General features: G+C 43.9%; 1 protein-coding gene across 1 annotated transcript in view; it reads right to left on the reverse strand.

Moving 5' to 3' along the window:
• The window catches only part of Daam1 (dishevelled associated activator of morphogenesis 1), a 160,597-nt gene that overhangs the window by 76,293 nt on the left and 57,193 nt on the right, over positions 1-27,111 (reverse strand). The window contains 1 exon segment of the mRNA XM_055595383.1: positions 19,775-19,994. Within this exon segment, the coding sequence (XP_055451358.1) occupies positions 19,775-19,957 (183 nt within the window). The 5' untranslated portion in view covers positions 19,958-19,994.

Genomic DNA, 27,111 nt, shown 5'->3' on the forward strand with positions numbered 1-27,111 from the left:
AAATGGCTTGGTTGGACCTTAGCTGTTGCCAATGGTCCACTGAGCTGTAAGGGTATTGAGCCACAGGAATTCAGGATTAATCATATTAAAGATGAGGGTTTGCTGCTGACAACCTTCCAGACAAGACAGCTATTATCAAAAAAACTGGATGACTTAGACATGATAGGAATGCACCAGACACTCAATACCAATAATAACACTTACTACAGATTGAGTTCTTACTAAACGCCAAGATCTTTTTTCTAAGAACTCCATAGTCATTATCCAAAAATGCATCTGTGGATGGACTGTTGTAATTTAGATTCTGAATGCCCTCAAAGGTCCATGTACTCATCATCTATTCCCTGGGGTGACACTACTGGAAGCTGACAGATCCCTTTTGAGGTAGAGACTAGAAGAAACCTGACCTTAGGCCATTGGGGTATAGCCCCAAAGGGGATTGAGGGACCAATGTTTCTTCTCGGTGTCTCCAAGCCATAATGTGAATGGTTTTACTTTGCCACATGCTCCTTTTATGATAATGGTGCCTTGGTTCAGGTCCACAATGCTGATGCCAAGGACCATGTAGTGGGATCTCCCAAACTGTGAAGTAGAATAAACTGTTTTAAAGGTTCGTTTTCTTATATGGTTTTGTTATAGTGATAAAACCCAACTAAAGCAGCAACCAAAATCAAAGGCTAGGTTTGGGTAATAAATTTGGTACGTAAGGGGGACCACAGCCAGTTTAGCTGAAGCACTGACCTATACAAAGCATTGAATGAGAAGAGTAAAGCATGGCCAGTGTGTGGACGGTCTTAAGTGACAGGTCAAGGAGCTTATTTGTCATTATTATTTTCTGTGCACGAGTGCTTTGCCTGCATGGATATCTGTACACTGGATGCCCACCTAGTGTCCATGGAGGCCAGGAGAAAGTATCAGCTCCCCTAGAACTATAGTTATAGATGGTTGTAAGCTGCCACATGGGTATTGGGAAGTGAACCCAGGTCCTCTGGAAGAGCAGCCAGTGCTCTTAAGTCATCTTTCCAGTGCTACGAACTTTCTATTTTTTAACAAGATGAGTCAATAGAGTTGTGTGTAAGCGCCTGGTATCATCACCATAATTCTCAACTAATATTTCCTAAAGATTTTATGTACAGGCAGGAATTTCCTATTTGGTTCTCAGAGTGAACCTAAAGACTGCCACTCATTATCACATCGCCTTACCATAACAGTCTCCTTTGTGAGAGCTGAGGGGAACTGAGTGTGAAGGCTGGGCCCTTCCTCCACCTACACACCTGCTGAACAACGTGGCTAGGTTTTAAGCCCAGAGCTGTATGCCTGCAGGTTCCAGACTCTTAGCTTCTCCGCTCAGTGCTTAGAAACATTAAGCCTAGAATGGTGGAGAGCGTGGGAAGTCAACTTACAGACACTTGTGAGTAATGAATAGCAGCAAGGAGATAATGAATACCGAGTGCTTAGAGACAAAGTCTTGGCATTTAGTAACTCCATCCATAGTTAATGTGATTATTGGTATTGAGTGCCTGGTTCATTTTAGTTCCCATAGGGAAGGTTATCTAGTTGAGAGCTGTAGACGGCTGGGTGTGGGTAAGATAAAAGCTATAAATTATGGTTCAATAAGGTTATGATCTCTGAATGTAAGTTCCCCTCCAGAATGGCTTGTGTGTGTATCTGCTGCTAGTCATGCTTGGGGACACACAGGCACAGGTCATTGGCTTCCTATTTTATATCTCACACTCCCACGACCACTTAGTCATCAAGGTCCACTACATCCTCCTAGAAATGATTTTCCCTTTGTTTCATTCACAGTGGGACCAGCCAAACCTACTTATGTCTCGGTGACCTCCCAAGGGCTTCAGGCACAGCCCCTCCCACTTCTTCCTTGCCTTTCCAGTCCTATCCATTCAGCATGCCTGGAGCTCTCTTCAGTCATTGTTGCTTTTGATCCTGGGTGAGCATCAGAATCACCAGAGGGCTTCTGATGATTGACAGTTGGCTGGGGTGCACATTTCTGTTAGGTTTCCAAGGTATTGCTGATGTTCTGATCTAGAAACCACGAGTTAAAGCCACTGCCTTGAAAATAATCCCTGTGCTATTCCAAGTACCCAGTCCAGAATCTTCATTAATTCCACAATGCCTGAAAACTAATCACCCACTCCTCAGCTGGCCTCTTGAAGGCTTCCATTTATAAAACTTCCTCTGCCAGGCTTGATTCTAATTAACTCTTTGCTGTATCTCATTAACACCTGTCCCTCTGAGGCTAGCACAGGCCAGCTTCCCGCTTATGAATCCCATCTCGTCATTGCTGCCACTCCGGAACAGGCAGACCACTCCTCCTGCAAGGACTGGTTACAACGAACCATGCAGTAATGCCTGGCACAGGGTGACAACTGTCCTGCTGTTATTTCTCTCCCTTGAACACAAATCAGTTGGTGGCTTATTTTAAGACAGAAATAAACAGTTAAGTTACTAAACCATGAGAACATGCAGACATGTGTACACACATGGGCGCGCGCACGCACGCGCGCACACACACACACCCGCACGCACGCACCATAGTCCATGAGAAGCTGGCTGTTAATAACATCAACAGTGAACAACCAGGGAAGGAATGAGGAACTTGTACAGAAAATCCCATTATGAGAGGATGTTTAAAATGCTAAAATTCTGGCATGCAACTTTATATATATGGGAAGTAATTATCTTCCTTCCTTTTTAAATTTCCTGTAAGTCACACCTGCTCTAAAAAACAGAGGAAACAAGAGGGACATAAATCACTTCTCAACAATCAGCTCAGCTAATCAAACTGCTCAATAGTACCCAGCTTAGTTTGGGAAAATGCTTTTGATTTGAGGGAGCAGCATTCTTAACAACACACATTTACCACACAGCAGCATAGTTTTTCTTGAGTATAGGTGTGAAGAAAGGTGTGAATGCTAAAACTTCGAAAGTCACAGTGTGAGAGAGATAGCATGCAATTTTGCTGAGTTGTGGATATGACCTATTTTAAACTGTGAGAACACAAATGAGCTGGGATAGGCAGTCTAATGCCAACAGAAAATATTCACAGAATAAAAACAAGTTGCTGTTGTGTTCCCAGAGAACTTTGATCTACAGTAAGGGCATGGAAAAAAAATGTATTCTGACAGTAATAGCTAACAAGTGTTTAACATTTTCCATGTGTCTATTTGTAACATTTTATGTGGATTAATTTATTTTAACTCATACAACAAGGCCACCAAATGGGTATTATTACTAACCTATTTTCTTGAAAACTGGGTCACAGAATGATTGAGGACCTTGCCCCAAGCACAGAAGCTAGCCACCAGGGAAGGTGGGACTTAAGTGCACAGTGTCTGCAGAGTTGGTACTCTTGCAGGGTGCTGTCTATCCCAGCAACAGGCAGGTAGACTCACGTCACAGAAACAGGCATGAAGAGGCACTCATCGGGTGTCTACTAGAAGCAAGAGGCAAGTTTCGTTGGCAGCTGTGCCTGAGTTGCAGGTCGGGCTTTTATTGACTACACATCTTAGGCAGGTGGCATGGCCTCTGACCCTCAATGCCTTCGTCTGAAGACACGATATAAATGCACCCCTCTAGTCACCTCAGGAATTCATTCATGGGAGCAAAGATATTTTGTTCTGAGTATCTACTAAATGGCAGGCACTGGGAGAGGCTTCGGGACAGTGAGGAAGTCATCTGCTCATGAGGACTGAGGGAAATCGGATAATAACTGAAGATGATCACATGTTGAGGGAAAGCTGGTACAGGAAAGGCTTCCCCAGGGAAATGAGATGGTCAACAGGAACTAAATAGGGAGAAAGCACCAGTAAACAGCTGTAGAGGAATTTTAGTTCAGAATATGGCTGCTCTGGTAAGATATCACATCCAAAGACCTTCTAGGTCTGTGTGATCCGGCTGGAATACAGATGCGCCTTTAATCCTAGGAGGCAGAGACAAGCAGATCTCTGAGTTCAAGGCCATCCTGGTATAGAAAAAGTCTGAGGTAAAGAAAAGCTTTGTTCCAGGTCTGGTGGTACATGCCTTTAATCCCAGCACTCAGGAGACAAAGGCATGTACTCTCTGGGTTCCACAGTTACTTCAGGCAGTTCTGTTGAGTCAGTGAGTTAAGAGGCAGTGCAGTAGAGATGAGTTTCTGGCAGATCAGTCTGTGGAAGTCAGAGACAGTTTTACCAGAAGAGTTTCACAGGAACAGGTTGAAGAGAGAACAAGTTAAACACAGGTAAAGACAGAATGAGGCAGAAAATGAGAAGGAGCCAGAGGATTAGAACAGATTGCTAAAATTAGTTTGAGGGCAAGCAGAGCATCAGTGAGAAACTGAGAGAAGACAGACTGAATCACTCAGCTTGGAGAGGAGTTTGAGACAGAACAGCCGAGTTGAACCAGCCAGCCAGAATTCAGAATTCAGAAAGAAAGGGTGAGCTTATTCAGCATTATTCAGCAGTAAGTCTCAGAGGCTGAAAAGATTCTAGACCTAGATTAGACTGTACAGAGGCTAGACACTTCCAGGACAAGGCCTAGGTTAGCAGATGGAGGCAGTAAGCCTTGGAGATGACAATTAAATCAAGAGATAAAAGTTGCTTTTACAAACAGCAGCTGTGAAAGCCTCTCTCGACTTGGTCTTTATCCACACAGTGAAGGTCAGTGGTGGACTCCCAGGCAGGCAAGCAGACACGGGAGTACTGAGACACAATGTACAGAGTATAACGAGACCCTTGCTTGTCCATTCCAAAGTCTCGTTCCTCTGACTCATCCAACTTTAATGATATAGCAAGAATGCGTAATTCTAAGGGGCTATCAAAACCTACAGGGATTCATCAGCGTTGTCCTACCTAGCCTAGGACCAGAGCCAGGCAACATGAAGAATGCGAAGATGAATACGACACTCTGGCTTCCAGGTATTCATAACCTCTCTACAAAAATAGATAGGGGGCTTTTTGGTTCAGACTTGCCTCAAATTTGTAGCAATCTGCCTGCCTCCACTGTCCATGTGATTGCAGCATGAGCCATTATGTGCGGCTTGTACAAATCTTGAGAATACTGCATTTGAATTCCAGTTGCTCCACATTTTCATCAACACTTTGTGCCATGTCCTCTCAATGTGAGCAACCCTGGTTTATGTCAGGAGCTAGCTCATGTAGTTTTATTTTGCATTTTCCTAATGACAGCTAGTGCTGAATCTAACTTTTCCATGTGCTGACTGCCTGTCTTTTGCATTCGTGTTTTGCGGGTCCTTATTGAGTCAGCCGTCTTGATGTTATTGACTTATAAAGCAGCTGAGTTGCTTTTGCCTCCTCTTTTTCCAGACTTTACTCTTTAGGCACACTACTAGAGAGGGAGGTAAATACAACTTAGATGGTGGGAAGGAAGGAAGGAAGGAAGGAAGGAAGGAAGGAAGGAAGGAAGGAAGAAAGAAAGAAAGAAAGAAAGAAAGAAAGAAAGAAAGAAAGAAAGAAAGAAAGAAAGCAAGCACAATTTAGGGAGAGTAAGCAGTTGGAATACAAACTAATTAAAAATCATTCTGGCTCTCAGATTACCTCAAAGTAATGTCAAGGAGATTTTGGTAATTAGTCAAGATACTGAAAGAAGCAACCATGGAATTGGGCTCACTACATTTTATATTTCAAATGGCACCTCTTATTTAAGTTTTTTAACAAACAAATCTTACCGAGTCAGAAAAATCTGTTTTCCTGAGGGTGGTGATGGCTATATGACTATACATCTATTAAAACTCATCAAACTGTTTGATAACATGTAAATTATACGTCAATGACACTTCAGAAACGCACACAGAAAGACACATGTGCTGTTAGAACGAGAGGAAAACAAATGGAGTTCTAGCAGCAGAGACAGACATCAAGCACACTTGACATAAGGAGATGAACTTCCAGTGGAAGCTCCGGTGAGCTCTAAAAGAAGAGGACTGGAAAGCAGCTGTGCAGGGGGAAAGGAAAGCTGTGTGTCCTTCAGAGCCAGCACCAAGTCCGCCATTTTACACACTGCTTTTCTTCAGCACCACAAATCACTTCCGTGAAATATCATCTTTTCTCTGAAAATTTTCAAAAACTTTATTAGTATAGATGACATTAAGGTCAACCCTTCTCCGAGGCCCCTTAGTAATTAATTAATAATGTAATAGTTAAATTAGGTGATGTATTACTATTAATAAGGACCCTTCTTGTTCCTGTCAGGTGAGAGTTGTTTGTGTTGCTATTTAGGTTTCCATGTAGTCCAGTCTCACTGAAAACTCATTATGTACCCAAGGACATTCTAACTGTGGTTCCTCCTGCCTCCGTCTCTGGAGTGCTGAGAGTTTAGGTGGGTTTGATCGCTCAGCAATCACTGGATGTTAGAGACTGGACCCAGGGCTCTATGCATTCTGGCCAAGCACGCCACCATCTAAGAGATATGCTTAGCCCTGGGTGTGGCTTCTGTTACCAGCAGTGGCACCATGAGGAGTCCTGGGGTCTTAGGTTTCCCATTAAGATCAACAACTGAACTTAGCAGAAAGCCAGGAGCACTGAGGCTGCTTACGCATCTAGCAACACCTCAGCCTGGATGGTCTCCTCCTCATACTGGCCACAAAAGTTTTCAGTTTTGTTTTCTTTTGGGATAGATCTTTGAAAGTTATTAAATGACAGTGACTTAGTAAGTGACAAGATAAGGCTTTGTGCTGACTCAGTACCATCCCTCTCCCTAGAAAGCCGGTTTCCTAAAAACTAAAACCCACAGAAAACTCTAAAGGGCTCCTCTCAAAGAAGATGGTAACTGTCCTTTCACGTACTTATAAAGAATGTATTTTTTTCTAATGATGAAGAAATGAAGAAAAGAGCACTGAGGGAAGCCCAGCTGTGGGAACCACAGTTCTAGGCTTAGCCCTAACAAAACATATTATTAAACCTCTGAAAGACTGTGGACAAAGAAACCTCACTGGCCCTAAACTTATACCTCAGTGTGACCAAGCAGCTCCATAGAGAAACCCACATAAATCAGAAAACAATTGGCATGAGACACATCAATACAAGGAAACGCATTAATGTGTTAGATAAAGCAAGGGAAGGAATTTTGAAATAATATACAATAAAGGGCTGGAATGAGTAGAAAGATTAGTACTTTGTGACAAACTCTGTTTTCGGAGATTTTCAGTGATTGAAATGTAAGATTACATATAAAACCTCCAGCTTCCTTGAGGTTTCGGACAGCCTACTGGTTCTCTAGAGTGCAGCAGCCCCACACAGAGTTCCTGGCCTCATTCAGTAATCTATTTCTAATGAGGTCAGCTCACCCACACATGCACACAAATGTACATTTAGACAGGGGCTGGGAGGGCATTTGCACAATCCCAGAGTAGGAGGTGGAGAGTAAGAAAAACAAGGAAGGAAACCCTAAAGCAGGCCCTTGGGGTACCCTGCTTATCTACTTACCATTTGTGTGTTTATTATGTTTGGGGGGTTTGTTTTGTTGTGTTTTGCTTTTCAATGGCCTTTGACAAGCTAGCTTTCCATCTGACTGAATATGAGAGTTCATAGAACTCCCAAGCCTATTTACTCAAAAAGCCTTGCTTTGCTCCTACAAAATGGCCCTCAGCAAACAGGCCCCACCCAAGGTTCTTCTGTATTTTAACCTTCTTCTAATTCTTCTGTTCTAACTTTCTCTGGATTGCCTCACGCATATATCCCCATCGCAGGGTGGAAACCCCTTCTCCCACAGTGCATCTCCACAGTTCTGGAAGTCAAACCCCAGGAACCACAATACATGTCAGAGGACAATGCAACAAGTACCCATCAAGCGGGGGAAAAAAAAACAACAGACAAGGAATGTGGATGTGAAGGTGTGATGATACTCTGATAGAAAAAAAAAATCACTTTTATGAATGTATGGGGGAATATACTATTAAGCTGCAATAACTCATTAAACTTAAAAATATCCAGCCCCACCAGGACCTGTGACCATCACGCCCAAGAGTCAGGAGTTGCTAATGTCTCTTAAAACTTAATCACGAATGACCCTGAGAATATGACAATTACATATGCTGTTTGACCATTTAGAGGGACAGTCCTCCTCCTAGCCACTCAGGAGGCCAGAAACGACAACAGAAAAGCTGCCCATCCTGAAAGGGCATAGGCACATGTACATATGGATCCTGAGGGCTTCCAGCCTGTGGCACTCCTGCCAGCACTCTCAGTTATCACGCAGGACGCCGTAGGGTGACTTGCCACCTAATGGTGATGTTCTGTGTCCGAGAGACATGTTTCCATGTGACATGTGCAAACAGGGAGAGAGAAACTCCACAAGCAAAGGCTAACAGAATGGTTAGCACCTTACTACTAATGCTTTAATGGCTTTAATTACTTTCTTTCCCTTACTAGCAGACAATACAAATTATATCCTGCCTGCTAGACAAACTCTACAGCTAAACCTATCGAGTTCCTCAGCTTTCCTTATGTGACCAGAAATTCATTAGGCTAACTTGAACTTTTTAATTAGCCTGAAGCAGCAGCAGCTCGCCAGTCCTCCAAACCAAACAACTGTTCTAGGTAGCTAACTCATTTCCCCAAATACCCATTTTCAGAACCATAATCTAGTGCAACTTTAGTTGGGCAAGTTTTTAGTATGGAGCATGTCTAAGCAGTGTTTTCCTAAGTGGACGGAGAGACAGCCAGCTGTAAAGTGACAGACTGGTAAGACACCCTAGAGCCCTTGGGAGGCTGCAGCCAGAGCTCCCTGCAGGTCCCTCCTTCTCGCTACAGTTCTGTTCTTAGAGCCCAGGCCCCTCCCACATACTCAAGAGACTTGTTTGGCAGCTCCTCTGACACATTTCAACATTAATTGGGTCAAGAGACAATCCAGCAGAGTCTCTTCCCACAGCAGAGTTACAGACTAACTTCACCATGCAGCACACGCAGGAGAAACTGTTCTCCGTATGTCATGGGGGCGGTGCTCATGCGGGGGGGGGGGGGGGGTGTGTGTGCATGTGCCTGCAGGTGTTTGTCTCTTTGAACCTGGAGTTCACAGATCCAGGAGGACTGGCCAGCTAGCCACCTCTGGCAGTCCACCAGCCTTCCCAGAGCTGGGCTTCCAGGCGCACACTGCTGTACCTGCGTTTCATGCTGGTGCTGGAGATCTGAACTCAGGCCCTCAAGCTTTCATGGCACACTTCAGTGACTGAGCTATCCCCCTAGCCCTTGATAGAGAGGTTTAAGAGTAAAAGGATTTCTTAACCCTCCTCACCTTTGTTCTCTTAATCAGCTCCTCCTCCTGCAGGCCATTCTGATGTTCCCATAGTAACATTCAAATAAGAAAGCTGAGTAAACAAGATGACAGCAGGTGTGTGTGTTGTGGGGAAGGCAAGCATCAGCCCAACTTTACCAACATTACTCCAAAAATTAGCCACAAAGCAAACCCAGCTGCTGGAGTACTCAGCAATCATGGATACACACACACACACACACACACACACACACACACACACACTCCACACACACACTCTCTCTCCAGTACTTACCACAAATCTCACATGCTAGGCTTCACACCCGTATCCACTCACACAGCACCCAGGTGACAAGCATGCACAAAGAACCCTGGACTAGGCACTAGTTCCAGGCCCCACAGATCCAACAGTTAGGAACGTCTGATTGACAGGGACGCCTGCGCCATTCTGCTCCCTGAAAGTGCAAAGGGGATCTGCATCCCAGGACTGACAGGAAACATGAGCCCCTGAAGAATGAACTCAAGTTAACTGTCAAGAGAATGGGAAAGGATTTTCTGGCTCCTTCTGCAATTGGTAGTTGCCCATCTTTTCAGACAACAACCGCTACGTTTATTTCATTGGCTTTCAGTCACTGGGTTGAACTTTGTTCTTGAATTTTGCAATGTGCAGAAGTAAGAAGCTGGCAGCTGTAGGGTGTTTTTAATAAATCCATTTAAAACTGGATAAGAGAAAAATATGCAGCTTCTAAAAGGGGGATTTTTTTCAACAAAGAAAATTCCAATTCTTCATCCATGAGCCAGAAAAAGCATAACTGAAGACAGAGCTGGCCACTGAGCTCCCAGTACACAAATCAAGAGGCAGTTTTGCCAGCAGAGGCACTCTGGACAGGGAGGTTAGTGTGGAGGGCTCCAAGTGCCGCAGTGAGCACATTTCACAGATAATCTAGAACTGAAACATGCCGTTCTCACATTGGGCTGGGGTCACGTGTGTGGTGAGAACCAGTGATGGTCTTGATGATTCCCACAGCAGCAACACAAATCCTCAGGAAGTTATATGTTCAAGCTAACAGATCTTCCTACCAATACTAGAGCCCATTGTAAAACAGTAAGGTGGGGGGATAATTATAATGCTTTATTTTCATGTATGAAATAGTCAAATAACAAACTTTATAAAAATAAGTACACGAAAAAAATTACACTAGAAAGCTTACCCAAAGCCTACGATGTACAGAGATCAAACTAGGCCCCTGACCTTTTAGCCCCGAGACCTGTCTTAGTGGGGGTAGAGTACAGACTGGCAAGTCAGCACAGAAGCCTGGCTGGGAGCTTAAGGACTAATTAAGTGGTCAGGTCTTCAAGAATGGCCCACAGGAAGTAGTTATATACCACTCAAGGTCTCTTTAAATTTCATTTTAATAGAACTGATCAGAACCAAAAAGATCGAAAGCTATTTTGTCAATGGCATTATTAATTCATAGTTTAACAGTTTTGTTTTGTTTTTGTGGGACACTCTCCCATAGCCCAAGGAGACCACAAAGTCTACGCTACAGCAAAGACGACTTGCCTCCATCTCTCCTGGCCTGGGACAGGTGCCACCGCTCCAGCCGCTGCTTCATTTAAAAACAATCTGTTCCTGTTTCTTTCTATGTCCTCTCACTCCATCTCTTTGATCTAACATTAGAAAGAATTCAGAGACAAATGTCAACTAGACAGATGACACCATATCAAACATGAAATAAAAAATCTAAATGTAATAACTTATTTTAAAATGTCTTGGAATGACCTTGGTAAGACAAAATACACAAAAGATTGGAAGGAATAGTCTTTCCTGAAGCTTTGGTGAATCAGAGGACTAGAAGGAAACTTACAAAGCCATTTTGACCACTGAACTACTTTTAAGCAGACAGGGTCTAAGCCAGTACAAAGAAATACATAAAGTCTATTGGGATAGAAATCTGCTAACTGCCCTAGTTGGATTTTAAAAGCAATGCAATATTCAAAAACACAACACAGATCAACCTTCGCCTGTATTATAAACCATTGGCTGTTCTCAGGGCCAGAGCAATCTGTTTATCAAGTTCTGAATTTGAGAACATTTTTTCTCCTTTAAACCAACTGCACATTGGCAACAACTCACACAAATGCATAGGAATCTTAGCGGGGCACACATTTAAGTCCGTATCTATACTGCCACCTCTCTTTGTGATATAATGCATACTGTCATACTGGTGTTAGAGCAGTTTTTTCTAAGAACTCATCAAGTTAATTTATTCAAAAATGCAAAGTGTAATTAGAAGAACTACTCAACAATTTTTTTTCCTTCACTGTCAACTAATCTTGTCCTTCAGCTAAGAGAATGTTCTTTTGTCCTTATTTAATCAGGTGAAAACAAAACTCACAGAACTAGGACAATCTTAGTACCAATTCCTTCATTTGATTCTGGCTCTTGCCTTCCAGACAACTGAGTACTCTGAATCTATTCTAGATACAAAATCTGACTTCCTTTGATTGGTTACCAGAAATCTTTTATGCTTTAATTAAAAAACAATAGACCAAAACTATGACTCCTCAAACCAGAGTTTTCCCTTCTGTCAGTTTAAAATTACATGTTCCTAATACCCATTTTCTCTCATCTTCCAGTGGAGACAAGGAACTGAATAGCTCTCGTAAAAAAACTTTCTATTTTTAGTCATGATCTTAGTACAAAGGCACATTTTTAAAAATAAGGAGCTAAAACATGATGAAACTTCTCACTGATTCTGATGATAATAGAAGAATTTTGTTATTAAAAGGAGCTTATAATAGTCCTGGTAATAAGAGAAGTGATTTCAATAGGAAAAAAAAAAATGGGGGGTGAAGATTTTTTTTTTTTTTTTTTTTTTTTAGCAATATAATCTGTAGTCTCAGGTTTCTAAAAATACAAGATAAAATAAAATACACACATATCAGTTTAAACAGAATGACCCATATGGATGTATAATGCTAAAGCAGAGTCCTAGATGTAGGATACTACTCATTAAATTGCTAGGAGGTCCCATACACTTCCCAAATGAAACATCCTATTGCCATCTCTCTTGGTTTCACCAGAACATGGTGGTAAGACACTGTTATTGCAAACACCACCCAGCTGAACTATACAACATGGAGAAATTAGTTTGGTACTGACTCAGAGTTTTCCTCCTTAATAGCTGACTTTTATAGAAAGAAGCTGTAGAGATGGCTGCGAGAGAAAGGTCATCGGTTGTCTTACCCAGCTACAATAATAACTTATCTGGTAACATATGCTCATTGATCCAATAGTGACAGGAATGTTGCAGAAGTAACCAGACCCTTTCTGATTGGATGTAAGGCCCACTGCACAGGGCTGCACTCATGCCTAGTACTGTAAACCCGGCCAAGAACGCTTGACTAGGAAGAAAAACCTTTGACTGGAAAGGACATAGGACCTAAGGGAGAATCAACTATTATTTTTCTAAACAGACATGTATCAAACTGTCTTCTGAACACTTACCTGCAATACAAATTGTGTAGCTTTCAATACTCATCAGAAGAGCTTATTTTTTGCAGTGGACGGCAATTAATGCAGAGACTCATAGTAACTGTGGAGCAGTCACATGTCTAAACAAGACAACCATATCATATCCCCTACCCACATGGCTCAGGAAACACAGCAGCGCAGCAGACACGAAGACGTAAGAGTAAGACACTGGGAGGTATCTTCGTGAGGTCTCTGTTGCTGTCAGAAGGACCACAGCACCAAAATCAACATGGCCAAAATCAACTTGTGGAAGAATGGGTTTATTTCATCTTACACTTCCAGAAAACGACCATCACTAAGAAAAGTCAAAGCCGGAACTCAAGGCAGGAATGGGAGTAGAAGCCACCAAGGGGCACCGCTTACTGGCTTGCTCAGCTTGTTTTCTCATATACTGCAGGAGTGGCACTGCCCCCAGTGGGCTGGAAACTCCCGTTTCAACCATTAATTTAAAAAAAAAAAGGCCTACAGTCTTGCCCATAGGCCAATCTTATGAAGGCATTTCTCAAATAAGATTTCCTCTTCCCAGGTGTGTCTAGGTTTGTGTCCAGTTGAAAAACAACAACCAGCCCCGGAGGACTACTGCAAAGCTATATCCTGGGATAATAGGGCTGCTGTACTCATGAACTCACAGCAACCGTGGTTGCCTACACAAGACTTATACAAGATCAAACAAGTCATTATCCCAGCATAGATGGGGCAGGGGCTCACAAAGCTCCATCTCTAACTGAGGATCTTCCACCATCGAGGGCTGTGGGGGAAGGGGAATTGTCAGGGCAGTAGGTTGACCATGCCCCGGTGGATGGTGCTACACCCATACACACAGGGACAGCAATGGTTAGAGTCACTGGGTTAAGAGAAGAGGACCTGGACTTTGGACGAGGACTGGGAGTGAGGGTGGGGGGTTGACCAGGGGGACTGGAGGGAAAACAGGGGGTGGACATGACCAAAATGCACTGTACACATGTATGAGATTCTCAAAGAATGAATTAAAGAATCTGACGGGTATTTTCCGAAATCGGGTACAAATGCACATTAGTAGAGAAAGGGGGAGACACTGAGCTATGCCCGTGCCAAAGAACAGTGGCACTAGAAGAGAAACTGGGATTTTATTCCAGGAAGACCTATCATGAAAATTGCGTGAGTAAATCCTCTTCCCTCAGAAAAGGACATTTGACCCTAAGCCGCCCCTTTCTTTGCACTGGGTGACAAGTGACAGGGAGCGGCCCCTCTCTTTGCACTAGATTACATGTGATAGGAAGCGGCCCCTCTCTCAGCAACTGGTGTGACAGGAAGCAGCCCCTCTCTCAGCACTGGGTCACATGTGACAGGGTTGCATCATCAAGGACGGTGCTGTGTCCCCATGGGATCTAGCACAGACAGGCACTTACCACACACTCACATCAGAATAATCAGTCTGTTGGTGAGGAACACATTGTTTGCTCCTCCTCAAAGAAATCTATTGTAATACAAGTTACTTGGGCAGGCCACGTTAAGGGCTGTGTGTGCGGTGCTTCCCAAATGCATGGGATGAGATAATCTAAGTCTTTAAATGCTTATGGAAGGAACACATTGTGTCTATTTTTACGGCAGTACTGCTGTTGCTCCAGCTGTGCTCTTGATTTTGATCTAGACAAATAGCACAGAATAGGAAATGGTGGGGTTGGGGAAAACAGGCAGGGGTAGAGAATGGGGGGGTATTATGTTCAAATGGCATAAAACACAGCATCAATTGATCAGATCTGTCATTGACTTAGTTATAATAACCCACAGATGTTAGAAATTAACAGGAAACCTTATTTTAGGCAACACACACATACACTGTAGAAGAGAACATAGTGAAAAGCAGGTGGGAAGGGAGGAATGAAACAAAGTGTTGGCAAAGATGTCGAGAAATTGGGATATGTTTTGAAATATATATATACACATACACATTATATGTATACATTACATGTATATATATATACACACATTATATATACATGTATGTATGTATGGTATCAGGCAAAATGGCTCAGCAGGGTAAAGGTTCTTGCTGAACATGATCTGAGTTCAATTCCCAGAAATCACATAAAGGTGGAACCTGACTTCACAAAGCTGTCTTGTGACTGCCATAGGTGAAGCATATGTGTCCACACATACATTTCTAACGCACACACACTCTCATACACACTAACAAATACATATAATTTTTAAAAGAAGCTGGAAGCGTCATAGGTTGTTGGTGGAAATGAGAGCCAGTGCAGCCAGTACAGAGCACCCTGCCAGCTCTCAAAGTTAAACACAGTCTCTCGGGCCCCAGCACTTCTGCTTGAGGGTCTGTAGACACCCATGAGCACTGCAAACATTAACATATGCAAAATACATGCGTGTCGATAGCAGCACTCTTCTAACACCCTTAACTGGCAAAATACAAAAATCTAACATAGCCGTCACTGTTGAATGGATTCTTAAATGTTATGTATCTCTATGATGGAATGCTATTGGCGATAATTAGAAGTGAAGACTTGGCATCCATACAACGGAGGGATTTTGAAATCATGACATTACATGAAGGAAGACAATCACTAAGGCCTATATGTTATGACTCCGTTTGTTCAAACTGTCCAAGAAAAGCAAATTCTTCAAGACATAAAGTAGTTCAGCAGCTGCCAGGGGACGGTGGGGCTCAGGATGGATGGGAAGTGATGATGGATGGAATATGAGGGGTATTTTAAGGGCAGCAAAAATGTCTAGACTGGTTCTGGTGGTGGCCGCAGTTAGAACTGTGCATTTCGTGTAGGTGAGCATGGTGACCAGGTAAACATGCTGTGGAATAACACCCTAAGAAGCAGTGAGTTAAAGGGACAGCAGTTGGGGTAGGGCAGCTCGGCGGTACAGCAAATGTAAAGCCCTGGGTTTGATCCCCACCACCAGAAATAAAATTATATGGGCCAGGTGTCTCCAATTCTTATTGCCCTGATTGTGCAGGGAGACTGCTTCGACAAGGCACATCTTTCTGGCTGTTTCTTTAAAGATTCCCATGTTCAACCTCCTTCTGGGTTTGCTTCGCTAATGAGATGCTAAGGCTGCAGTCACTTGGTATAACTTTTTAGGAATGTCATGAGTGACTCATCAGACAGGATAAGGGAAAGTAGGCCTCACAATAACCCGCTCTAATGAGACATTCTCTAGCAGATACAGAGGGAAAGGGGCCAGCAAGGCAGGGCTCACACAGCAAGCAGATTAACTTCCAAGAAAGGTGGAAATTTGGGTACTTGCTGAAAGTTTTGTCCTCAGAGAAGACCTGAATCTTCTCCCATCATTCCTGCTGCACTTGATTGTAGACTATAATGCATCTCCTAGATGCCATCCTTCCTGTTTTCCTTCCTTCCTTTCTTCTTTTCTTCCTTCCTCCCTCCCTCTCTTTCTTATGTACTGGTGATTGAACCTAGGCCCTCTCGTATGCTAATCCAAAGCACTGAGATACATACAAAGCATTCATACAAAGTATTATTTTAAGATAGGGTCTCATTAAGCTGCCCAGGCTGGCTCTGAACTTAGGATTCTCCTGCCTCAACTTCCCAAGCAGCTTAGAATTCAGTCCTGTAATACCAGGTCAAGCTAGGTGCCAGTATTTTGTGTTTGATTTTTGTTGTTTTAGTTATCTCCTTTAATCTTTACATCAACTATCTCCCTGAGGTGGTGTGGTACTCATTTTACAGAAAAGAAATCAGGCTCAAATTCAAATAGAACCTGGCCTGAAAGAAATTCCCCTAGCCTGCAGGCTGAGCAGGAAGCCAGCAATACTGACTGAAGAACCAGGCCCTCTCTGCCACCACCCCCTTCCCAGCACGAGATCACAGCAGGATTACTTCTGTAACTGTTCAGGAGAACCCAGAAAAGAAGCTTCCAACAGCTTTGAGCCCACCTCTCTAGCCTCAGGCCTCCCCTGGCAATTGGAAGGATTTGTGGTCTAAGTCCCTAAAGTCAGAGGTAGACAAAAATCCATCGTCACTCACCAGGACAGACACAAACCTCAAGATAATTTGTTTTCCAATGGTTTTGGCTTAAAGTTCTGGTTTGGCATTGGTTCTTTAACAACTAGCAGCTGTAGGCAATTTTCTCACACACAATAGAGACATCAATAAGCAGAGAGTGGAATTTTCTCCCTCTGAATGCAGAGAAGCATTCTCCAAGACGTACATGGAGATGCCATTGCCAGCTCCTGGGTAGGTCTCTCAGGAATCTGGCTGAACATGCTAAAGGGAACCCAGATGCAGGATGTGCAGGGATGCTAGCTCTTGACTGGCCCCACAATCTACAAAATCTTCAGCTACCAGTGGCACACCTCTCCTCAGACACATGTTCAGTTGTAAAAGCTTTAAGCAGGAACTAAAAACCAGGCCATAAATGCACCGTTACTGCCCTTCTCCACAGGAAACATGGCATAGGACTCACAGCCCCTCCCTGGGAGAGGACTATGCATCCTCCATCCATCTCAGTGACCTCAGCCTTGGCCATGTGACTAGTGGTGCCAACTCCTATAAAAGAACGACACTTCCTTAGCCTGTGTTCTCAAGCCCATCCATGTGCTCAGCGTTGGCGATGAGGTGCAGGCTATGCCTTAGAGCCTGCTGCTTCCTTTGCTCTTGGAAGGCAGGTGGCAGTGGGCGGAACTGCAGCTGACCCAGGGAGAGCATGCAGCACAGCACGCATACAGGGTGAGGCTTTGCTGTTGAGACCACTGAGGTCTCCCTGGCATGGGAGACAACAGCTTGAGAGGCCTTGTGCTCCTCCTCCCAGCCTTTAATAATTCTCCTCACAGATCACTTGCTTAGGAGAGTGTTCCCTAACCATATTCCTCACCGCCTGTGGTACACCCCACAACAGGAACACACATGGTCCCTGCAGAGCTTTGCGCTTGTGCCTCTAGTGATGTTAGACCCTCCTGACCCATCCCCTCTGCTGCCGTCAGCAACTGAACAGATCACATTTTTGAAGGCCAAGTCTACCTTACTCTGTGTGTGTGTGTGTATGTGTGTGTTGTTTTGTTTCATCATGCCTAGGATGACCTTGAGTTTCTGATCCTCTTGAGTCATTAGAGCCAGTTTATGCAGCACTGGGGACTGAATCCAGGTGTCATGGTTAGTTCAGTGCCAACTCATCAAGACTTAGAATCACCATGGATACACAGGCCCGGGTATGTCTATAGGGTGTTTTCAAAAAGATTTACCTGAGCAGGCAAGACCCGCCCTGAGTGTGGGCAGCAAGATTCCAGTACAAAGAAGAAAATGCTCATCCATCTCTGCTTCCTAAGATCAGACACAGGTGACTAACAGGTCCCAGCTGCCATGCCTTCCTGTCACTTCAGACTGAAAGCAAAGAGATTCTTCCTCCCTTAGGTTAGTTGCCCTGTGTCAGGTTTTTTTCCAGTGATGAGAAAAGTCATATAATCAGGGCATCTTGCATGCAAGGCAGGAACCTACCAATTGAACTATACCCTGAGCTTTGTGAGTGTGTGTGTGTGTGTGTGTGTGTGTGTGTGTGCGCGCGCACGCGCGCACACGCGTGTAGCCCTGGCTGGCCTTAAGCTCACTGTGGGACAGAAGATGACCTTGAATTCCCAGTATTCCCACCTCCTAGTATTTCTCAAGTGCTGGGATTGCAAGCATGCCCCATCACAGCTGGTTGGTGCCTTTTAGTTTGAGACCTAAAATAAAGCTCTTCATAACAGAGAGAAGGGAGAGTGGATAAAATAGTCGATATCATAAACATGCAACCATAAGCTATCTCTTTTTATCCTAATCAACGCTCCTCAAAAATAGGCTCATTTCTTCCCTCAGGAGACCACAACGCGAGCCTCAGCTCCACAGACCCTCGTGCCGGCTGCCGTCCTATTTCTGAATTCTCATCTGTAAAAGCTGGAACAACACTGTTGGCCCCCTGGCAGGCAGTGACACGGCCTACTTTCTGCTCTAAGAGCCCAGGGAGAGACCACTCTCTCTAGCTCCCGCCACACACACGCATGGTCCAGTGAGAACAAACTCTACTAGGAAATGCTGGCCTCGAGGATCCGGTACTCCTGTGACCTCACTGGGTACCTTTAACAGTCAGGCACTAGACTCCACCCGCTGTGGCCCACTCTGGCTTAGACACTGCATCAATCCTGAGGATGGGTGTCCCACTACACTTTTCAGAAAATGGGCCCCGAAAAATAACATGACTTTCTATACCTAGGCAGATAAACTCACAGTGGTATGTTAAGCGCTTCTCAGCCTTTTGGCTGAGATCAGAGTACTGAACTGAAGTAGGGTCTTGCTGATCCCTACGCTAGCGCTCTTTAAATTACACCATAATGTGACGTGAAGGAGACGAGCCCACTTGCATCTCTTGATGAACAGGTCCAACGGCGGCTCCGTCAGTCATCTGAGGACAGTAAGCCTCTACAGTGTGATGGTAGCTGTAAAAAGTTTCCCACAACAGCTGTTGCTCCAATCCTATCATTAGTCTAAGTAATGATACTGCACTTAAGTACTAATGTCTTACACTGAAGATCAAAGGCAAGTTGGGAAGCATGACTAATTTTCAAATAGCACGAATATTACACATTGGGAGTGGTGTGGGTGAAGACTGGGGCTTCCCAGAAGGTGTGAAGTAGATGCATGAGTTTCTTACACACAGAAATACAGACCTGAGGAAAAATGAGGGTGAACTAGAAACAGCCGTAGAGTAAGCAAAATTTGAGGATGAGGATGAATTAGAAACCTCAGTAGAATACCTACCACTATGTGAACACCGAACGTTGAACTCTCCAGCGTACCTGAAGCAGCAACAAACCCCTTGGATGTAGAGTTGTGTGACTTTTTTTAATACACACCTACCCCCCCCACACACTTCTTCACAGCTCAGGGAGGACACTGAAGGTTCAGACACGGAGAGCACATGACGGCAAAGCAAGCCAACCCACCCACTGCCTCGCCTCTTTTTCTCTGGCTTATCAACGGTAATAGATGGACATCTGGGACTCACCACAAGTTCACTGAACATGGCGTCCAGCTCCTCCACAGGGGGCATGGGCAGCGCGGGCTCCATCGTCTGAAGTGCAAAGTTGCTATCATTCCGAAGCCGATATGTGATTTCTGGGTGGTCATTGTTTCGGAAACAACAAAAGATAAACGAAATCCCCCGTCCACCTCTCTTCCTTGGGGCCATGGTTGAATGCTCTCCTATTTCTTGATATTACTGAACTCTGTGAAAAGAAGACATGACATGGCTGAGTATGAAGGCCAAAAAAAAATTGAAAAATCAAACCAATTCAAAAGAGAGCCCCCTGTGTTTCTGGTAATGTGTGGATCCTTCAGCAAACAGGGAAGGATTGGTATCCAACTGAGCAGAGAAGCCATGTCCTTCCGTTCACTTGCTGAATGCTTCCTTAGGCCAACTGTGTACAAATGGTGCAGCTCCAGCCACCACGCCCTGCAACAGCACGCCCTCTGACCAGCCCAGCTGATGGCCATTCTTTCTATGAGATCTCCTTTCCTTAGGAATGACTGCTTTTAAAATGTCTCTTTGCAACAGACAGAAAACACTTCAGAAAACCACAACCAATCAAAATGCAGTTGTGCAACCTGATCCCAATGAACACATCTACAAACACTCCTGCACCCAAGGGTCAGGGAATATTGCAGAAGAGAGACCAGAAAATTGTAAGAGCCAGAGGATCAGAGCTTTGCTGTAAGACTGTCTCCTAGTAACATCAGAAGCTGCACCCATCAAGTCTCACCAACATGACTGCCCAAATGTGAGCTGTACAAGGATGACACCAATGAACACGCCAAGCTGGATGGGGAAAAGCCCTAAGGCCCCAACCCTACACAGAGAACTGCAGGCAACTGAGGAGAGCTGGGAGTGGAGAAGTGGTCTTACTCAGAAGAGCTTACCAATTGGCTGCCTAGCACGGCATTATATGTACTCAAGAGGTTATATTTAGGAATATGTCCATGAAAATACATATATGAATGCAATAACAATTAGTGAAAAAAAAAAAAAACAGGTCATGAATTTGAAGAGCGGGAACAGGTTTATGGGAGGTTTTGGAGGGAGCAAAGGGAAGGGAAAAGAAATGTTGTGATTATACTATAATCACAAAGATAAACACCAACCATGGGGGGTGGGGGAGAGAATGATTGTTTCTTCTTGGTCCCTAGGAAATCTCATTATCCTATTTTTTTCTCTCTCATGTTAAAGCTCTCTATTTTTTTCTCTCATTAATTTACTTATTGCAGGGGCAGGGGAGTATGTGTGTGTCACAGTCATGTGCGGAGACTGGGGACAATCAGAAGAAAGAAGAGACTCCGTCTAACATGCACATTCATGATGCCGAACTCAGGTCATCAGTCTTGATGGCAAGTGGCTTTACCTGCAGAGCCATCTTGTCAGCCTTCATGCATCCTTTAAAGTCCTGCTTCAAATTCTCCTCCGCTTCCTGTGGGTTGACTCAGTAACACTGAATAGATCATCACCTATCTGTTCTAGCTCGTGCGCAGGTCTAAGTTCTTTACGCCTGTGTCTTTCTGTTAGATGCTGATAACTCAAGCACATGGCCTAATGTACTTTGTCTAGTGCCAGAAACAGGAGTCACTCTGTAAATGTTTATCATAATTGAAGATAATGGCAAATAAAATGCTATAGGGATTAGAGCTTTTCAAATAGAAAAGCAAGAGTCCGCCAATAAGGGAAATATTGAAATTAATTATAGCATGTTCACACAACAGAATATTACGAATTCATTACACAGACCAAGGCATTCAAATATATAAGTTTTTTTTTAAAAAGCTCAAATGCCATACAAGCACACACCCTATGCACTTCAGTACTACAGTGCTTTCAGAACATATGATTTATGAATATATACCAAGACACTAGTAGCAATAGCCTCAAAAATAAAAAAGGGTTGGGAAACTGTGCCTTTCTATCCTGTACCCTTTGAACTTTCACCCTAAAAGTATTTGTAAGGAGGTATGTACTTTTTTTAGTTACAACCATATTTTGTCTTGGAATTATTTCCAATTGATACAGTCAAGTGAAAAACCAAGTTGAAGAAAACCCATACCCCAAATGCTACCTCAGCACATACGAAGAGAGGTCTCACCCACAGGAAACAAGCACAGGGAAGTGATCCGAGAGCCAGAGCTTCCCTCGCATGTCCAACCAAAATTCCAATAGGTCTGTAACCCCAGTGTGTACCTACGAGGAGGCAGGAAACAGACAGGAGAAGCCACACGCTTTCCACTGGCTAGCCTAGCCAGTGCAGGAGACAGAAGACTTGTCTCAAGGTGGAAGGTGATAAAGGTCACTGCACTTTAGAGTTGTGGAAGGTGACTTGCTGGAGATCCTACAGAGGAGTGGTTCTCAGCCTTGCTAATGCTGTGACCCTTTAATACAGTTCCTCATGTTGCTGTGACCCCCAACCATAAAGTTACTTTTTTGCTACATCATAACTGTAATCTTGCTACTGTTATGATTTGAAATGTAAATATCTGAAATGCAGGATATCTGATATGCGACCCCCAAATGGGTCGTGACCCGAAGGTTGAGAGCCACCCCTATAGAGCATACCGAGCCCCTCCCAGGAGAACAGCTGATTTCAGAGATGAGGTCAATCACATCATGCTGACAATTACTGACAAAGCAGTTTGTCCTCCCACACAGGGTTAGCAAATGGCAGGCACTTCCTAAAAGACAAGAAAAGGCCCAAGGGTAGGAAAAGGCCTATCTAGCTATCCTTGAGTTGATCTCAGCACTGATATACAAGAATAGGCTCAGAGTTGTGCTTCAATTCCAAGGTGGAATTGAAAGCCAATGGGTTGCAGCTATGAGAGACACAGGCAAAACTCTCTCTCTGCAAGCTGGGGGGGGGGGGGGAAGAGGTAGAAGGAAGGCCCTGGCTAGCTCCGTTGTCTTCAAATCAGACTTTCCTCTTAAGCTCAGGACAATACTATGCCTTAGCAATCTCATTTACAAAACTACTTGCAATTTAAAAAGACGTGCAAGCTACACAATCATCTCCTGAGCCTCCTCAGGAGGCTGCCCCTCCTGCCTTTCCACCATGTGAGCTGGCCATGTTAGCTTCTGCCACAGGACCACGGCACTAACAATGCTGGAGACCGGCATGATTAGGTCCACGTCCGTGGGAGGCTGAATCCTCCTGAGAAAAGCACTAGCACTTTCTCACGGCGGCCACTCTTAGGATTTATCTACAGCGGTTCTCTCTCTATCCCAGGCACTATCCTTCTGCCCCACAGCAGCTCCTCACAGCAGCTCTAGTTGAGGTCACCCCATGTGGTGATTTTATAAAGGAAGAGCCGGGACAGTAAATAGTTAAGGAACACTGAATTTTAATATTCAAGCTCATTTGAAATAACACTTAAAAACTCTGGGACATGAAGATGGAAGTCGGGCTCTTAAGTATGGCCTGTAAGGTTTTCAGCTTTTAAAGAGCAATGTATTATACAACATCGCTGTACTTAAATACAATAGAAACCCAGGACAGAAACTAGAAACAAGTGTGAGCACTTAAAAGTAGTTATGGAGAGGTTTTTTTTCTTTGTTTTTGTCCTTAAGTTTTAAAAGTAAAACTCGCTCTGTCAACATACAACATACTGTAAACCCCACTGTGGATATTGCCACCATTTTTTTTTCTTCATTCATATTTTGGGTAAGAGATTTTATACATAACTAAGGCTTATAAACACCTCTATGGCTGAGCCCTTAGGGTGACTGAGGCGTTGAGGAAAACGTGCACAGTTTCTGAGTACCTGCAACTTCAAGTTCTCGGGGCAGCAAGAAGGGAGGGATGAGGTCCTGCAGGGTGACCGGCCATGTTGGCTCTGAAATAAAGACTGAGCTAAGGCATCAAACAAACATCTTACCAAACTGGAACAAGGACTATGCATTCCTTGGTCTTAGGGATACATGTATAATGTTATACAACACATATAATGCAGTACTTGAGAGTCGTCTGACAAATATTTATCTGTACCTGCTATGTCCCACACACAGTGAGCACGTAAGATTCAGAAATGGGAACTTAGAGGCAGAGAACAGTAGTCTATCAACTTACTATAACAAAGGCCATATGACATGCCCTGCCAGAAAGCTCCAGGGAAGAGAACAATGAGAACCCCGGAAGGAGGATCTGGAAACAGATTGATGAACAAGCAGAGACACAAGAGAGCAGGGAGCAGGGCAATCAGGCCCTGGGAACTGTGTAAGCACTTATGAGGGGAAGGGGCACGGAGGGTGTTACACGGAGGGTGTTACGCATGAGTTGCCCGGGGCTGCCTACTACACAGCCTCAATTTCCCATGGTAGCTCTGGGCTCTCCTTCCCTTGCTCAAAAATCTGCTGATGGTTCCCCTGGTACTGTTCTAAATTGGCTTTGAGTACTCCAAACTAGATTTTAGCCCAGTTACCCCATGTTTTCTATTTTGTTCCTAATATCCTACTTTATTCACGGCCACTTTCCATGCCCCCAAAATATCTTGTCCCCCTCTCAATTTCTACCTCGGTTGCCCCTTGTTCTCCTTGACTTTTGTCAACATCCTCCCCATCTCCAGGGCACACAGGCAGCGAGACACGTGTGTGGCTGACAGCAGCTGGAATCTGGTTCAACATTTCTTAAAGCAACTTATCAAAGCCTTGAAACAGGTGCACATCCTGACCTAGTATTTTCGCTTCTGGGAATACATCCTTAAATGCTCAGAGACTCAATCAAAGACATTTTCAACACACACAAAAATCGAACCATTATCCAAAACACTGAGCAATGAACAGGAGCATAAAATAAGTGATAACGATGGAAAATCATCTAAAAAATGCTGTAATGACCCAAACATGGTGTATCAGCAGCTGCCCCTTTGCAAAAGGCTACTTACTGCATGCTCATAACTGTAGGTTTATAGTAACACATTTTTTATTTTAAAAATTCCACATGTCTAAACATTAGAAGGATGAGTAAAATTTATCAAACCATGAGCAGGAGTTGACTGTGATAAGAGCAGATATCACCGATGGTTTAAGACAAAGCTCTAGTATGTCCCACATTGTTACAATGAAGGCACAGTATTTTCAGCATTAATGAAAACAGATTTTTTTTTTAAATAACTGATGTAATTATTTGCTAGCTGTGGAGGAGGGAAATAAGTGTGGAAAAAAATGCCTATTAAAAATACTCAAAATAGATGCATCGGGTCCCAAGTTTCAATTCCAGTACCCCTAAAAGAACAAAGGGGAAGAGAATATCCCAAGTTTGGTGACTCATACAACTAGCTTGTCAGACTACCTGTGAGGAAGAACTACTTGTTTTCCTGAAATCTGTTGTAAATGGATTTTTTTTAGTGATTTTTTTTTTAAATATAATCACTTCATATTCTGATTCCCACCCCCTAGCTCCTCTCCTCCCAGACCCATCCTCAGAAATATCTCAGCAAGCTCAAATCACTGTGGAAGTTTCCCTAGCTCCGAGTCCCAGGATCTCATTTCCTTGATCAAAAATCTGCTGATGGGTCCCTCACCCTATGGGTGCTCAACCAACGTGTGGTTCTCGGCCCCTTTGAGGGTCGCGTATCAGACATCCTGAATGTCAGATATTTACATTGTAATTCATAACAAGAGCAAAATTACGGTTACGAAGCAGCAACAAAATTGTTTTTCAGCTGGGGGGGGAGGTCACCACAACAAAAGGAACTGTGTTGAAGGGTCACAGCACTGGGCCAGTTGAGAATCACTACCCAAGCTAATTTCATGTCTTGTACTACATACAGGTAGGCAGCTGATGCACAACAGGTCGAAGGAGTCAAGGCTTATCTCACTGAACTGTAACTCTCGGTGTTTGTCTTCGGTATGTGTCAAAGGGGCAGGAGCCATAATCTCCTTGGAAGCCAGGTCAGTGTCCTGCAAAGACTATTAACAGTAAACTGAAGAGACTGCTCAGGCCAAAGTCTATGCGGCTGGGTGGAGGTGTGGGCCCAGGACATAGGCTTCTGGGAAATGAAGGCAAGAAAATGAAGTTGACTGAAATATACAAGGGGCAGAACCTGGAGGGCCTTAAGGTTCACACTCAGGCTTCAAGTTCAAGAAATGTAGCCACTTCTTCCAGGCAGTCTTGCTACCCAACTAGACCTGTCTAAATCCTTCCGGCATTTCGTGATGCTACGGTGCAGTTGGCAATTACAGTAATTTGTGATGTTGATCTTCCCTCTCTCATTGAAGGAGTCATCTAGATGAGGACAAATGCCCAAGGCATTTGCTTAATGCCTCACACACAAGACTGTGACCAAACAATTTGGAAAATGAATGAAGGGAGCAGTGGCTTTCCTTTGCATTTTCTAAGTTGTTTACCTAAACTCAGGCTAAACTGCATTCTGGTTGTATTGAAGGGCCAGAAAATAATGTTCAGACTTAAACCAGTCCAAAGCAGTTTTTAAATATTAAAAAGAAAATGCCACCTATAAACAGAAGACTATGAAGGCAAGACTAATTCTAACATGGCGATAAGCTACGGAGTCTACAAAAGGTCAGAACCTGGTTGAAATAATTTTAGTACAGAGTACTATTTTGCTTTGACAGGCAATTTGTGCTTAGCTTCAGTGAGACTCAAAAGGTCAAGGTTTCATGCTAGTTCCTCAGTGGTACAACTGATTAAATGCACCTTTATAGCATCCATGATGCACGGGGATAGCTAAGATGTCCAACTGGCAGCCATTTCATACACGAATTTGGAATGCCCTTTTTCAGAGTCTCCTCCCTTAGACACAGATCAAAACAGGAAGTAGAAGCAATCATCCACTTGAGCTCTCAGAGGCAGGAGCCACTTCTACAGGCCTCCTTCCACCTGGAGCATTTCTCTGACCACAGGGATTGCAACAGCTGCCCTGCACTCTCCAAGCACAGCACACCCATTACCTCTTCCCATCGCCTCTCAAAAGCCGAGGAAACAGGAGCCAATTAAGACGAGACGCTTGAGGAAGACTTGTTCTGCTGGTTCAAATAGAGGTGTTCATTTGGAAAATTCTGGCCAGCTACTAGTGGGGCGTGGGATGTGCAGAGAAGTCTGGGACGTTCCTTGCTCAATCAGGCTGGATTCCAGTCCCACCCTCCCCAATGTCAGGATATTGGCCTTAGGCAGCTACCTTTCACCTCCCGACAGAATGATTTCAATAGTTTCTTGTCTGTCTTCTCCCTGGCCCTTGGTTTTCAGGCCAGGTGGTAGAACTTTCCTGACCAGACAGTAAATATGGTAAGCTCTGTAGAAAATTTGGCCTCTAAGTATTTAGTGTTGCCATTTTCCTATGAAACCAGTCACA

The sequence above is a fragment of the Psammomys obesus genome, unplaced genomic scaffold (assembly GCF_907164565.1).
Source record: "Psammomys obesus unplaced genomic scaffold, mPsaObe1.curated_primary_1811, whole genome shotgun sequence".
NCBI lineage: Eukaryota > Metazoa > Chordata > Mammalia > Rodentia > Muridae > Psammomys > Psammomys obesus.